Here is a 16,097-nt window from a genome sequence, read left to right as displayed (position 1 = left end):
CAGAAATCAAAACCCATACACGTCCTGGTGTTTCAGCACATACCTCTGTTTTTAAAGAACCCAGATGAAGATGATGACTACTTCAACCTGCAGAGAGGTGTCAGACAGGAATTGCTGCAGCGCTTCAAAAGGGCAGGTAAAACAGACATTTTGTTCCTACAAAATATAAAGGTTATTTCTCTCCTTTTCATGGCAACTGTTTTTTCCAACTATAAACGTTGACAAAAATGCATCTCATCCTCTTTATGGGTCTTGTCTTCCTCTGACAAATGAAAACCAAAGTAACTCAAGACCTGCCACTACATAGTAAAATAATGCCTTACATGTAAATACTAATGCATAGACTCAGTTGCTAAATGATGTATTGAAAGTAGTAGTGGGACTTTAATGAGTTAATTAAGATTAATTAATTAATTATAATTAACGTGTTATATATTTTAATCGCATTTAATCGTCTTATTTTATTTTAATTTCATTTATTTTAACAGTTTTCTCTCCAGACAACACAGAACCTTTGTAAGTGCAGGAGTTCCTGGTCCACTGATCACACTGCTGCACAAGACACGTGACAGCTAGGATGATAACAACAACAACAAACATGGAGGAATTCCTGAACAAAAGCAAACAAAAGCTTCTGTTTGCTTTATTTCAGGGATGTTTTTCGCTACACAATGGCCAGGGTTTCCACTACTCTGAATGTACTTGAAATTCTTATAAAACTGAAATTCTTATACAAATATTTTCAAGACATGAAAATAGCTTTAGTTTAAATAAGGTTGATATAAAAACCTGAATATAGCCACCATCATGATTTATTGTGCTACGGTCAAACTGATGCAAAATTAACAATATTTTGTTGTTTAAATGTATGTATGGATCCATCATTAGTTTCACTAATGTACCCAATTCATTCAATTTGAAAAATGTGGCAAATGTTCTTACACGATTAAACTGTGATTAATTGCGATTAATCACAAATTATCTAATTAATTAGATTAATTATATTAATCGAATCCCACCCCAAATCGAAAGACGTACAAGAATACATTTAAACCTGTCTGATTATATCTACAAATCTTGATGTTTTGGAAACAGTTAAATGCAAACGCACACAAGCACTCACTGACCTTAGAATTTTAAAAATGCCAAACCTTATTAATTAACATACAGTAGAAGGTAAACAACTGTTGTGGGTAATATGGTGATTTTAATTCACTGTCTAAATGTGTTTAAATGCCAAAATAAATGTATTTTTGTTACACTACTTTTGAGTTCCTTCTCCTTTAATTCCATTTGGTGTTTTAGTATTCATTGCTTTTGCTATATAATCTATCCATTTATGTCAGTGTAAAAAAAATCTGAAGCACAAGCACAAGCAATTGAGTCTCCTGCAGTTGCCCTCTTCCTGCCTTTTGATCATGGTGGACCGTCCAGTCAGGTGTTTGCAAGCTTGTCAACAGAGCAGCCGATCAAATCAAAGGCTCTGCGGCACCTTCATATTGCAAATAAACTGCTTTGTATATTTATAAGTGTGAGTAATACTACGTTCATACCATGGTCAGCCCTTTGACCAAATGTGTGTGGGAAACCGAATCGAATCGAGTATTGGGAAAATATCGAATCAAATGCATACCGTCCCAGCCCTAGTACTCACTGTGCATTTTATATTTTATTGTCTCTTTATTTTTGCAAGATAGTTAGAAACCTTCAACATTATCAAAGCTGTTGTGTGGTAACATCAGAATGTGTGTATATATATATATAGATATATATATTGCTGGCTGAAGCCCAGAGGAGCACAGCCTTTCCCGCACGCAAGAGGCCAATAATTGAATTAATTCAGGCAATGGCATCTAATGCTTGAGCATTAGTCCTTTGTTGGGGTTTAAACGCGTCTGATAAAGTCCAACTCCCTCGCAAGGACAGTACGTCTTTAGGAAATTGTGTACTTAACAAGCACATCACCCAAAAATGATTCTGCACTTTTGACTGACACCGCTCTATTGCTAACATGTGCCAGACTTCTCAATCCTTCTCCAAGGTGACTGGCTGGGATTTATTAATTTAATTATGAAGCCATTATCCCCTGCATGTATTGGGCCATGTTTTCTAGAACGGTGTCAGCACTCTCTTATAATGAATCCCTTCCATCATCTGTTTAAAGGCCTATTTAATACACAGGGCTATTCATGTATAAGACTGGCTGACATGTGCTGGTGTCTTTTATCAGCTGCACGTCATCAAGGTCATGTTATTATGAATTCATACCACTCACAGGGCATGTTCTCCACGTCCATACATGACCATTGCTTTAAATAAGTAATGGCAGACATGTAGAACAGTGCCCACTTCATGGCTTACTCATGTTCCTTGTCTGCACTTGCAAGCTTCTCAGTAGAAGGCTGGTCATTGGCACTGAGAGATGCTGCGATTCCTCAAGCTGCACTTGAGTTTTATTCATTTTACTGCATATTTTTAATACACCGCTCAGTGCCTCATAATAGTGGCGTCAAGGTGGTCACATTAAATCCATCGCCTGTTTGATTCTTTAGTTTTTGAAAAATCGGCTCTTTGAACACTTGAACATGCACTTGCTGAACTTTTTTCTTTCCATCCAACCATCCATTCATCCATCTCTGTCCACAGTGTCTCAGAGAGACCAACTGTACTATACATTTCTTTCTCATGCCCCATACCCACTTCTCTCCTAGTCTTTTATGGTCTTACTTTTTGCACAAGTGACAATGTCTGTTGGAGTCCAAATTCTCAATATCATAGCCTGTGTCCAGGAGGGTTGCATTCACGCCTGAGTACAGTAAATCCACTAGCACCTCAACAATGTTGGTGATATACAGGGGTTGGACAAAATAATGGAAACACCTTAAAGCTAAAAAAGCTTTTAAGTGTTTCCATTATTTTGTCCAACCCCTGTATATCTGGCACCAGTCCTGCCTCAACCCTGTGTGTACTCCTGCTCGTATCCACCTGAGATGAGGCTGACAACTTTTATGTCATCTGAGAATTTGAGAGAAAAGACGGCCATCTGTGGTGATGTTCTGGTAGTCAGTGGTGTAGAGGAAAAATAAACAAGCTGCACCACGCTTCGTCCCGATGAGGTGAGCATGCTATGCAGAGTTAGCCACTCAGCGCGAAGCTCCACCTGTCAGCGAGAGAGCTCAAGCCTCTATTTACACGGCGTGGGGGACGCTAATATTAGCCACTGTTAGCTACCGACTTGGTCGCCTCTATAATGGCGCCATGGTATTCAGAATCTCAGAGGAGCAGACGTTCATCCAGCGTTCTGAGTCACAACAGCAATGCTAGCTAGCTGCATGTTGGAGATGTTTCAATAACCAGTGATTATTTGGAAGTGGATAAATGCATAAGAACAATCGCTTGCGCTCAACCTGAGACAGGGTGATAAAATCAAGCGCTCCTTGTCATTCATCACGCTGCAGAGATGCAGGAAGAGCGCTCAGATATGTTTTATAATCAAAGGAGTGACTTCTTCTATCACGAAGATATGAAGATATGCGCAAATGAGCAACATGGAGAAATGACCAATACACTGGGACACTTGGTTGTGGATCCCAGGATGGGATAGTGATTGCTTATCTTCAAACATTTGCCTCTACTCAGCTACTTATCTCGGTTGTTCAGCTCCAGGTGAGATGATGGCACAGCTATTTACTACCTACTTACTACTTTAGCCTGCTCTGAACATCATTCATCATCATTCATTTTCGTGGCCAAATGAAATGACCAATCAGAGGAGAGCAACTCTAGCCAATCAGAGGGTGACCATCCTAGAATTCACAAATTCTCCGCTGTCAAATATCCTCGTAACCGATGTCTGCCAGCAAAACTCTGTCCATGTACCTGGATGCTGGTTCAGGGTTTACCGTGGTCTTTTAAAGCTACAGTGGCCACTTGAATATGTCACGCCTCTCTCCAAAAGTCACAGAGAAGTTGAGGAACACTCTCAACAGAGAGAACTTGAACTTGAATTCAAGTCTATACCGATAATGCCAACGAAACAGAGCTGCTCAAAACCGAGGTGCTGCAAGGGCGAGGACGCTGGATTAATGTCGCTGATGCAACCCAGGGTTGAGCTGTGTTCCACACTCCAAAGCGCCAATGTGAACTGAGTTGTACACTGTACATTCGATCCAGCAACAGTACTCATTCGCTCACACAATTTTAAACCCCAAGCCTTTCTGACAGTATTTTGGTACATGAATACGTTGTTGTTACAGTCACACACATACTCAAAATCGAATCAGAGTAGAATAATGGTGTTGTATGTTTTATGTAATGAAGAGTGAAATATATTACTCTGAAATCACATCGCATGCCAACCAGTCAACTAGTTGTTAAGGCAGTCGGTGACTAGTCGACTACCCATATAGCTAGCTAGCTAGTTGCTCCCCTTAAACAATGATTCAGCCAATATGGAATGTAAGGATTTGACTGTACTGATCTTGGTGTGCATATTGCACATTGTTCAGGTGTGATTTAATGCTCTTTGATTAGATTAGAATAGATGGCGCTGCTCTTCTGGTATCAAGTAAACGCTGTATGAATATGCACTACCTGTATTTAAGCTTAGAATCTCATATTTACTTGTTCCATTTGTTCTTGTAGCAGTCAATGCCATTTCATCTTTCCTCCTCTGCTACCTGGCAACTGTTGCTGCTCACTCAATCCACTAACTCTCTCAGGCACGATGGAGAACTAGACAGAGCATCTCCAGAATGTGTCAGTGTGACATTGAAGCTGCGCTACGTTTGTGGCTGATACCCAGCAGTTCACAGGGTCAAGTGGAGGGTAGAAGGCTGTTGCTGGAGAGACGAATCACCTCCTGCATAAACTCATAAATCAATGTTCATCCATCGTAAATTGTGAGAAATAGGTGGCTTCATAAGCTGCTCATTTTGTTTTTGTTTTTTTTATGTAAACAGACACACGTTAATTGAAGTTAGAGAGGAATAAGGGATTAAAATTATTATCAGATGCCGTACTTTAAGACAGAAATGACATTATTAACATATATATTCATCTATCACATCTTGGACAACACACAGAGCACAGGATATATGTTGTTTGTCTCGGTTTGTGTATGATAAGGCAGTTTCCTTTCATCCGTGGTAAATCATGTCTCTTCTTGCGTATGTCTATTGTGGGGCCCTCCCTCCTTGTCTTTGCATTGGTTATTCACGCATGGTCTCCCTCCACTGTTGGTCTGTCCACAGCCCTGTACCCTCTGTGATCTGAAGCCTCCAGATGTGCTCTTGTTTCCTGTTGATCATTACTGTCATTATAGTAAAGGGCAGCAGCATCATTAACCGTACACACGCGCGCACACCCACAGACTGTGCTGAACAGCGGTTACTGTGTAACAACGGAAAGAATTTGACAAAACATCATTCTGAATTAGTGGTTTCAAGTTTTTACTGTCTGTCCATAGATTAAAAATTTTAATCTGAGTTCAATTGCATTAGAGCTGAGTGAACTCAGGATTAATGGCTAATGTATCTGTTTTCAATGTAACTTAAAGGTTACTGCTTTTTGCATATTTTTGAGCATTTTCAGAGCCTCAGGGGTTATTCTACAGAATGTTCTTGACAGTATCTCATATGTATGTTTTTCTCGCGGTCTTAGCCCTGTGGCTTATACAACAGCACAGCTAATATATGGATTTTTACAGGCTGAAATCAGATTAAATCAGAGGCTTTTTATTTAACCTTAAAGCAATCAAAATGCGCTGTTTTCACCCGCGTGTCTGTCTCTCCGTCAACAGAATCGACCTCCTGGAGGTCTAGAATCGAGATGCAGCTGCTGACAGCGACAGTGGTGTGGGAACTTTTGGCACACGGGCGAACAGCACATTTTGAGGGCTTTAATGTGAATTATAGATGTGAGACGCTCTTGAGACGAAGTGCATTCGGCTCAAAGGTCTGACGTGAACACAAGCGAGTCAGGTTTTGGCCGCTCACTTGATCCCGGCCGGAGAGCTGCACCTTGTCTATTGTGAGAGCAGTTTGGATAAATCAAGATGCTCCGTATTACATATCTTGTTTCCACTATTTCCTCACTCTCGATGCTGGACCCCATTTTCAAAACAAGTTTTGAAGAACATTTTTAAGCCGGTGCACCACTGACCTGTCCACAGCACAGACAGCACCACTGAACCTGCGCCTTATACACTGGTGCGGTTTATGTATGAACAAGAGCTATTTTCCTTCTTAAATTTAGTGGGTGCACTCTATAGTCAGGAAATTAGGGTACATGCAGTACTTTTTTGTAGTAGCGTGTGGAGTAATAAAAAAACATTTTCACCTTTTTGAATGAAACAAGTGGGGTGGATAAAAATGAGAACTATAATGTGTGGTGGAATTACATTTGGGGCACTTCAACAAATCTGCCATAAGTAATAAATAGGGAAAACGTGTAAGTGCTTGGTCGTGTCTGACTTGGTTCGTAATGAAACAACTAGCAATGCTACATGCACACCAAATCGCGCTGTGCATTATAAGAATTGCGTGCATGCACCAAGACGAGAGAGTGGTGTATCAACTTGTGAAAGACCAGGTAGGAACATAATACATTATGGAATAGCGTGTTCCTTTAAGTGGGTAGAAGTCAAAGTGATGAGGCTTCAGCAGCATCGTGTCCCCCTGCACTGGGATTTCATCCTCCTGGGGGAGACTGCAGCTGTTTTTGTCCACATGTAGTGAAGTGTGACTGGCAATGTCAGCACACATCCTTCATGGTCCAGTTTTTGTGGAGTCCTAGGTCTTTCTGGGTGTCTGTTTTCAGTTAGTTAGACCTGGAACTTCTTGCCAGGACAGAGTCCACTAGCTTGTCTCATTGATTCAACTTCTCCTAGAATTTCAGTGTCATCATCTCTGAGGAAGAATCCACTTACTCTTCAGACAAAACACATTTTAGCATTTCAGCTGCTGGTATCTGCCACAATGTCATTTTAGACACCACTTGCAACCACGGACCATTGGAGTAGGAAAGAACATAGGTCGACAAGTTCATTTAGAGGCTTGCCTTTTAGCTCCGCTTTAGCTGGAGCTGGAAGACAGACAGCATCAGGTAAGAGATGAGAAATCGATTTAGACATGCCAGATTCTCTCACACACAATGGCTGTGGAAAGAAAACTGTACAAAACATTATTTTCAGTCCGCTTTGTGTGTTTGCCGATCACACACACACTAAGTGACTTAAACTTTTATCTCCCTGTGAGTGATAAATTCTCCAGCACATAATCTATATGTTATCTGGGTAATGTAGTCGCAGCGGTGCAAGGTGAAACACCAATTAGTCTTCCTCAGGCGCATCGGAGCGAGCGCCTTCACGCTGGGTCCTGTTGACAGCGTTCTGCTCCATATTAATGATGCACAGACGTGGAGTGATGACCCCTCCCCCCTTGGGCACATAGAAACTGGTGCAGATCCTGGTTTTAATTGCACACGCGATTACAGCGGTTTGTTATCAAACTGAGATTTGTTTGATATTCACCCTCGATTGAGCTGGCTCTTCAAAATATTCATGAATTTTAAGTCAACGTGACTTTTTCTGATGTGGAGCTCAAGATATGGTATTTTGTCTCTACCGTATCGGGGTGGTTATGAACTACTTTTCCATGATGTTGACGTACAGAACAACCCTTTTTGTACACCAATGAGAGTTACCTGTTTTTTTTAAGCAGATGTCTGTTATCTTTTTTGAGTCTAAATATTTTTATCATTTTCTGTAAATATATTTCTACATATATTATTTATTTTTATTGTGTTTTAAATAATGACTCCATTTTCCTCCATACTCTTTGTTGATGTATATTGTGTCATACTTTTCACTCTTTCTTTTCTTAAATGTTTTTTTATTTTATGTGGCTCTACTAGTCAGTGACAGCTTGTTTATTGCTGTCAAATATTTTTGACAGGTTAAAAAAAAAACTTGTCTAAAATGTTTAGAACATTGTTCTGGTCCCACAATAGGTTAGTTTGCCCAAATCACACGAAGCTCTAAACACCCTGCAGGGAGGACCTGGGTTTAACAGCAGCTGCTTCTCTGCCGTCCTTCCATGGTCGTCCTTGCAATCAGAGTAAATAATACCCCTGTGCTTTATTAACAGAACCTCTGAGCGCTTCCAGCCCATGGAGTGGCCATCAGTTGCCGCCCAGCAGTGAAAGAAGTGTAGAAAGAATCAATGATTCTCTTCCCTCTTGCAGAATTCACACAGAAATATTATCTTGCTGATAATATTTCCCAGAGGCAAGTCAAATTTTCCTCGTCTCCGTCTTCAAGGATTGTGCAGTAAATCTGCAGCACACTCATGCATAACAAGGATTTATTGTTGGATGCTGATATACACCACAATACAGTATATAGCACACAATAACAGAGGGATTCTCTGGAATACTGGATTGCCTGAGGCTCTATAATTGTATACGCACTCCCTAATTAGGGAAGCAGATAAGCTGCGTCCTGCTCCGCGTACGATCTCCATCCTTCATTCTCCCTACGTCTCTTGCTGCTGTTCGTCTTTATCAGCACAGAGCTGACTCCACATGGGATCCGCCGTGAAGACACATACATCACCCACTGGCGTTTGAGACAAGACTTTAACCCTTATGTTTCAGTATTGAGCTTTATCATGTTTCCATCTCCACTGTCTCTAGTTTTTGTCCTTCGCTTTCACATTACGCTCTTCTGCTTTCCCGACCTTTCTCACTTGTGTGTGAGTTTAGAATGTCCAACTTGTTTTCTATATGACTGACTGCCGCACCACAAGGTTGCTCTTTTCTATCATTTCTTTTTTTCTTTTCTGGAGACTTCAAACTTTTAGTGATGATATCATCAGTGGTTACCGATCTAATTAACTGATCATTCCCTTAGAAACTACTTTGATTTTATATGTAACTAAGCAAAAACTGGTACAGTGGTAGCTCGGTTCTCGACCACAATCCGTTCCAGAAGGCTGTTCGAGAAGTGATTTGTACGAAATCTGAATCGATTTTTCCCATTACAATGAATGGAAAAAGAAATAATACGTTCCAAGCCTTAAAATAGTCTTTTGTAGGAGTGAATGTAGAGTGTCTGCTGCAGGTGCGCTGTTCCTCTATGTGTGTGGCCGCTGCATGTGGGAGGGGTTGCCGAGTGAGTGACGTCTCTCCAGAAGTGAAGAGGTGCCCGGTGCGTGTCCAGCTCTGAATGTGCGCTTCTGTGCAGTTTGGCTGTGACAAAGTCATAAACCAAGTAACGCTCTGTCCCAGACTCGCCTCATCCCTGTCCCAGCTCCAGCCCACAACAGGACATCAAACCCTGGAGTGAGCTCCAGCCTCGGAGGTGTGGAGAGCGAGCACCTGCCCTGTGACACTCTACCACGGTCCAGTGCGGAGACAGGAAAGGTTTTACACCTCAACATGAAGAAAAAACAGTCAGTAAATGTAGCTAACGGGACACGTCTGCATACAGAGGCTCCGTTATACACAATAACAAAGCGCGTCGTGGGTCGGCTGATCGGTCCGCGAACGTTTTTCCGGCTTTTTCGGGGGCGTTCGAGTTCTGGATTTTCGGTCGAAATCAGAAGCAAAAAAAATCTTGTTCAAACTCCGATTTGTTCGAAGTCCGGGCGTTCGAAAACCGAGGTACCACTGTATATTGTTTTGATCCCACACTTGCTATACAAATGAACACTTCCAATGGCTGCCATCTATTGCTGTTCTTGGTTAAATATTGTCATCTCTAGCAGACACAAACTCAAAAACGGTTGTTTCCAGCTAAAAAAAAACACAACTCACTCCTCCCTCCATCATTGGTGATGTGGGCTGCTTGACAGTTGACCTGCCTTCATGCTGAATACATGACTTTCCCTGTGTGTGAGGTCACGCTCTTTGATGCAATAGAAAAAAGCAAATCTGTATTCACAGATGCAAAAGGACAAATGTAGTAACGCACAGTGAATTGGAAGATTTACCTTAATCCGAATACTACAAAAGTTGCATTAGATTAATTGTTGAAAGTAGCATCTTACTAAGTAGCTGTTGAAAGAGTTTTGGTACTCCAAGGTTGTAGCAGCGGATGCAGTGTCTAAAAATAGTGAAATCTGCTGGGGAACAACCCTTATGTGTGTCACTCTTCTGTTCAGACTTGTAAGATTCACCTGGATGTGATCAAGTTTGTCAAATTATTTCACATTAGGATCGAGTAGTTGCTGTGGAGTTTACATAACATCGCCGCTTCTCCGTCCTACGATACAGCTCTCTTCAAAATGGAGTGTCATTATTTTAGACTCATAAACCAGACTGGCATATTAATGTGGAAAAGTGGGTCTCGTCAGAACTGGGAAAGAGACAGTGAGGGAAAACCCTGTCAGAATAGCTTCTCCTCCAGGTAATATCTTCTTGGAGCTGTTTTGAGCGGGAGGATATTAACTTAGCATGCAATTAGCAAATCCAATCTTGTAGCCTGCAAATCAGTGGCCGAGAGATAAAAGGGAGATGATGGAGAGCCGAGAGGAGAAGGGAAAGGGCAGATAGGGGGAAGCAGCGCTGGCTTCAAGACTGATGAGATGTGCACCTTACTTTCCGCACTCCTTTATGTAGTAGTCTGCATGCGCGCTACCATTAGCATATAAATGGTAAAAGGTGTTTCGGCATGTACAAAGAGATCCAGCAATTAAACCAAACATGGCTCAGATGACTGCGGCAAGTAAAAATCACAATAAACAACAGGCAGAATGAAAGAGACTACACTCATTTTCTGTGCGGAATTCAATCCAAGTCCAGGCAATTTTCTCCCATTTGCATTCAATATGTTTTCATTTCTCCGGCTGCTTACTGAGAGTGTTTTCTGACTGCACCATCCCCTCCTGAAGTCCCCCCTCCCACCAGTACCTGCTTGTCAAAGCAAAGACCAGTCCCCAGATAGATAGAAGTCTTTATCAGGAAGAGAAGCACAAAAGGAGCAGAACTGTTTCATGGTTACGAGGCAAATGGGTTTTCTCCTGTGGGACGGAGACAACATGTGGAATTAGCGGCATGGTGAAGGCAACACTCGGAGAAACAGTCTGTTAAGAATAGAATGCCGATCATATCTGCATTAATGGCTTTGACAACTCTGGTGACTGACCTCATCTGCATAAAGTTCATTTGAGTGATGCTCCAAACAGGTACGGCTACATGTTCCAATCTCTGTACGGTTGAGTGGGCCTGCTATTGTCGCTGTAATATTCAATTACCAAAACACTGAGAGATTCAAGTCCTGCCAGCCCACCCGAGCCCCCAGGCACCTTGAGTGGCATCTGGAGTGACGGATTTGTAAGAAGGGAATCTTGGGGAAACAAAGTCCTGAATACGTTTTGGGGTGCTGCCTGTCAATTATGAATTACAAAAAAAAGGGATGAAGCTATGTGGCATTTCTGACAAGACAAAGACAGGTAATGGAAGTACTGCTCATGGATACTGCCAGAGGGGTGTGGTGCTGTGTGCTGCAAAGCCGTCTGGGAGGTGGGACGTCATGATAAAGTAGCAGGTTGATTGTAGATGTATAAGACTGGTTGAAAATGATAAACACTAGAAGGAAAGGAGAAATATTTAGGTCGTATGTTTTCCTGGAAGTGGTCATAGAGGTGTTTGAAGAATTCCCTGTCATATACACGTCCAGTACTACGGCCGATGTGACAACAGGAAGGTACCTTACCTGGTTGATATCATCTTTATACCATGTGCTCTTTTCAGTGTTGTAGTTACTTAAATGTCAGTCTTCACGGCAAATATTTGGTTTTAGACTAGAATGTTTTTGCAAAGGGCCACGCGGAGAAACTTGAACATCCAAAGCCTTTAAAAAGACTGATCCAAAAAAAGAGTGTGTCCAGATAATTCAGGTCAAGCAGTTACGGCTGACCCGCGACTCAATTGTTTCGGTGTAATCCGTTTTAGTCCATAATTGCATGGAAACGTCTGGCAGGGCCATTACAACATCCTGTCTCGTCGGATTTGCAGATGTACATTATTTTTGACCTTTAGATGGTTTAGATGGTTTAATGCCGACCTGAAAGAGTTCTGTGCGATAACGTCTCTGGTTGGGCGACTGCTCTGCACTACGAACAGCAGCAGGAGACTGTCTTTTCAAAGCAAATTCATTTAGTAATCCTACCATTAGATTATGACCACCTCACTTGCATGACGCATGTCAACATTTGGAAGAGTGTTGCTCTACACCAGGGGTGGGTAAACCAGGGCTGGTGCAGGTTTTTGTTCCAACCAATTAAGCACACACATTTTAACCAATGAGGTGTCAGCTCAAATAAGCTACACCAGACCGAAAACTGATAACAGTCTAAAGACACCTGATCGGTGAAAAGGTGTCCTCTTGATTGGTTGGAACAAAAATCTGCACCCACTGGAACTAATTGCTCTACAGGTACCTGCTGCAATGTCAGTGTTCATTGAGCCAGGAAGGGACTTGTCCGCCTTATAAGGAAGCCGGCTCTCTTGGGAGTTGTAAAGTCAGAAAAAAAGGAGGAAAATATCACTCTAGCCCGCGATGCCGCTATTGCAATTACGATATTTTAACGTACATCCTTTCTTTAAAAATCTTGTACTGGCTCGACCACGACGTTGGATGACTAAACACTTTGTGAAGTATAACTTGGTAAAAGTTTGGAGGAGGTTATATAAAAGCAAGCCTGTTAAAGAGAGTTGTGTTTCGGCTCTCCTCCGGCAGATTGTTTGAGAGTTGAGGAGCCCTGACAGAAAAGGCTATGTCACCTCTAGATTTTGATCTAGACTTGGGGACAACTAGCAGAGACCCACCTCAGGGTCCTGATTTGATAGGCTACTGATGGTAGCCCTTCAGGTCACACAATGCCCTTGGAGTTGCTCGCAATTGCAAAAAGGTTGGGACCTCTGATCTAAACTCTAGGGAGTGGTCTGCTTCCCGTTTCTGCCTGGTGGTGTCAGACGTGGTGTGTGGGATGTGGAGCATCACAGACGCGCTCACACGCATGCACATATGTACACTTCTGCATCACCCACAGATTTTGTTTAGCTGCATGATTAATGGGGCTATTTTTGGAGCGATTACATGATCCGTTTTCAAAAGTAGAATGAATTATTATTAAATGAAAGTGGGAGAAAGAGAATAGCTCTTCAGTTTACTTTTCTTTACTGCTTATTGACTCACTCCCATTTGACATTTGGATATGTAAAGAAGATTTTGGCTTGACTTGATAAAGATGTTGCTTCAGGCAGATAGCTGTTTAGAATAACATTGTTGTGTGCATTCATTTTTATAGTCTGGATTCATGGGCACATAGATGGTGAATATTATGTTGTGGGGAAAAAAATAGAGGACATGCCCAAATACACCCACAGTTACACACACACACATGCACGTTTGTGTCTCTGTCTTTGTGCCAGCCTATCACCCTAAACCTGACTATCCAAAACAAATGGACAAACTGAACCAAGTGATTTTGACGTCTTCATCCTCAAATTGAGTCTTGATTTTTTCTGGGTCAGGCCAAATGGTCCCTACAGGCTTAAGGTCCTCACAAGGTGGTGTCTTGTCAAGAATTGGTCCTCACAAGTAAAGATTACCAGGTCATGGCGTCATGTAAAACTTGACCGACAAACCATATGGAACAATATGTTGAAGGACACAATCTTGCAGATTCTCCGGGTTGTGGTCTGGTTTCATCTGACCAGTTCACCTAACCTGTTTAAGCTTGCCACGTGCTTTCCCTTCAGGAACAACATGCGAGGGCTTGTGGCCCCAGGATGTGAATGAATTGAGCACAGACACACACATGCCGACCCAAATCATCATTTCGCATTGAAGGCGGATTAATAATTTAATGGTCCGGCGAGTGCAACTGACGTAGCTCCAAATGTGAAGATAAATGTGGGTCATTCTTGTTTTCTGCTTTGAGAGCTGTGAGTTTTTGGAGGATTGTTCTTGTCTTTGTTCTTCATACAGACTCATGCTTTGCTCACACGCATGCTGAAATTTATCCTCTTGTTGCCAGTTTTAATCATTTTTGTGTGGCTGCCTGTTTCTCTGGAGACAAGCGGCAAGACTCGCATTCATGGAAACACATGCTTTGGCAGAACAGAGCCGCTAATCTCTCTAAAAAAAAAAAAAACAGATTACCTTTTCACAAGGCCTGGTGGTTGGTTCTCTTTTTCAGCTTTTCCTGTTTTTTCAAGTAATGCAGGGCTATTTGGCGACAACGTGGAAGGTACATATTTATGCCAAAGTGTGTATCAAGTAGGGCTGCAACTAACGATTATTTTAAGAATCGATTCATCGGCCGATTGTTTCAGTCAATGGGACAAAAAGAATGGAGAAAGCTAGAATTTCCACCCTCTTATTCAATATCAGAATGAATTGCAAACAGATCTGGTAATGGATTTCAGTGCATTAACAAGTTCCTTCTTAAGCGGTTGTGAGCTGTTAAAAGTCATAATTAAAAATAAAACTAAATAATGAAACACAATGAACTTATTCACATACGATTGACATCCAAATACAGACTTTTTTTAATAAAGCGTACAGAAAGATGTATATTTTGTTGAAAGGGATGTGAGAACAATGAATAACTGATTTTTAAAAGAGGCATTTAGAGTGATATACAAATCAGGAAATGTTTTATTTTATTGATTTAAGATTTCGTTTCATTGAATCGAGTCGTGTGTATGAAAAGAGGCACTTCAAACTGATCTGCTGCAAAGTGCCTCACCATTTGTGCAAAAGCTTGAAGCAGACAAAGATTAAGATAAAGTTTAGGACAATTCAATCTAAGTCTTTCAATGTAATGTGAGTTAGTTTGGACCCGAAATACATGCTAGAACCGGGGATGGTTGTTGATACAATGAATTGTTGATGAATTCACCTTCGTCTCCCTCACGCACGCGTTCCGCTTCAAGTTCACAGGAATAGAGTTCATAGTGTAAACTGCTGTGATATTTGCTAAATGGAAATGTTTCGAAAAAATAATTGGTTTTAAAGTGAATACAACTGTGTGTGGGAACATCTGCTAGAGCTCAAACGAATGCAGAAATGAAGTGCTACAGTCTGCCGACGTCATCAGCTCTCCCGCATGTAAAAGCAAGCAGCCAAACAAGTGTTTTACTAGCGTTTTTTCCGCAGCCTCCGTGACGCGTGAAACCCCATGTTTTATAAACTCGAACTTTCAGTGCAGCATAGTAATCGCGCAGCACAACGAATCGATGACCAAATTTTTAATAATCTTTTTTTTATTGACTTTATCGATTCGTTGCTGCAGCCCCAGTATTAAGTAATATATTTTCAGGATTATGACCAGCTCCTATTTTCACGCACTCTGAACGCCTGCAGCTCAAACAACGCTCGTACAATTTAGTATATGTTGGTTCTTTTCATTTGTGTCGTAATGTGGGGTCCCAGAATCCCGTCTGTACACATTATTTTTCACTGGCATAGTTTACTGAGCATTTTCTGCGATTACTTGTTTTGTGACAAATGGTGCTTATGTGCGTGCATTTGTGCATGATTGTCCGGTCAATATTCAGTCAGTCAAAATCTTTTTTTTTTTTTCCACTTGTTGGTTTAGTTGAGTTTGTTAAATTATTAGCTAAGTTTTGGTCATGACAGCCATTATAATAAAACTTACAATACAACTGACAGTATAAACATTGCATTAGCTTCAAGTCATAACAACCGATAAAGCGTTACAGGCCACCAAGTGCCTGTCACCAAACAAGTTTTGACTTATTGATGGGCCAGTTGCCCTCTGAGGCACGCACACTGTTGGTGCCTCCTTCCTCCACATAAGCTTCTCCCATGCCAAAGGGAATGCAGGTTCTGTTTATTACTGATTTGGGGCAACAAATAGTCGAAAATGCATTAGCGTCTCAGTGTTGATCCGCTGCAAGTACTGGAATGATGACCTTGAATGGGAGGTGCTTAGACTAGCACCAGAGGCAAAGCTTACTGTTTATTGAGTGTTGCGCCTGAGTTCCTGGTCTGATTCCTTTGACGTAAGTGTCGCTAAGTGTCTCACCTGAAGCGTCATTTTATTCCAACTATCGGTCGTGCA

General features: G+C 41.6%; 1 protein-coding gene across 5 annotated transcripts in view; it reads left to right on the top strand.

The window, feature by feature from the left end:
- Window positions 1-16,097, top strand: part of cpped1 (calcineurin-like phosphoesterase domain containing 1) — a 38,820-nt gene that overhangs the window by 18,204 nt on the left and 4,519 nt on the right. For 4 of the 5 annotated variants that reach the window (XM_053844751.1, XM_053844768.1, XM_053844760.1 and 1 more), the window contains exon 5: window positions 4-136. In XM_053844751.1, coding sequence (XP_053700726.1) covers window positions 4-136 — 133 coding nt within the window. Of the gene's footprint in view, window positions 1-3; window positions 137-8,147; window positions 8,944-16,097 lie in introns of those variants that run through there. The other variant, XM_053844777.1, reaches the window with a different exon arrangement.

The sequence above is a fragment of the Synchiropus splendidus genome, chromosome 1 (assembly GCF_027744825.2).
Source record: "Synchiropus splendidus isolate RoL2022-P1 chromosome 1, RoL_Sspl_1.0, whole genome shotgun sequence".
NCBI classification, from domain to species: Eukaryota; Metazoa; Chordata; class Actinopteri; order Syngnathiformes; family Callionymidae; genus Synchiropus; species Synchiropus splendidus.
This window is presented reverse-complemented; position numbering and strand designations above follow the sequence as displayed.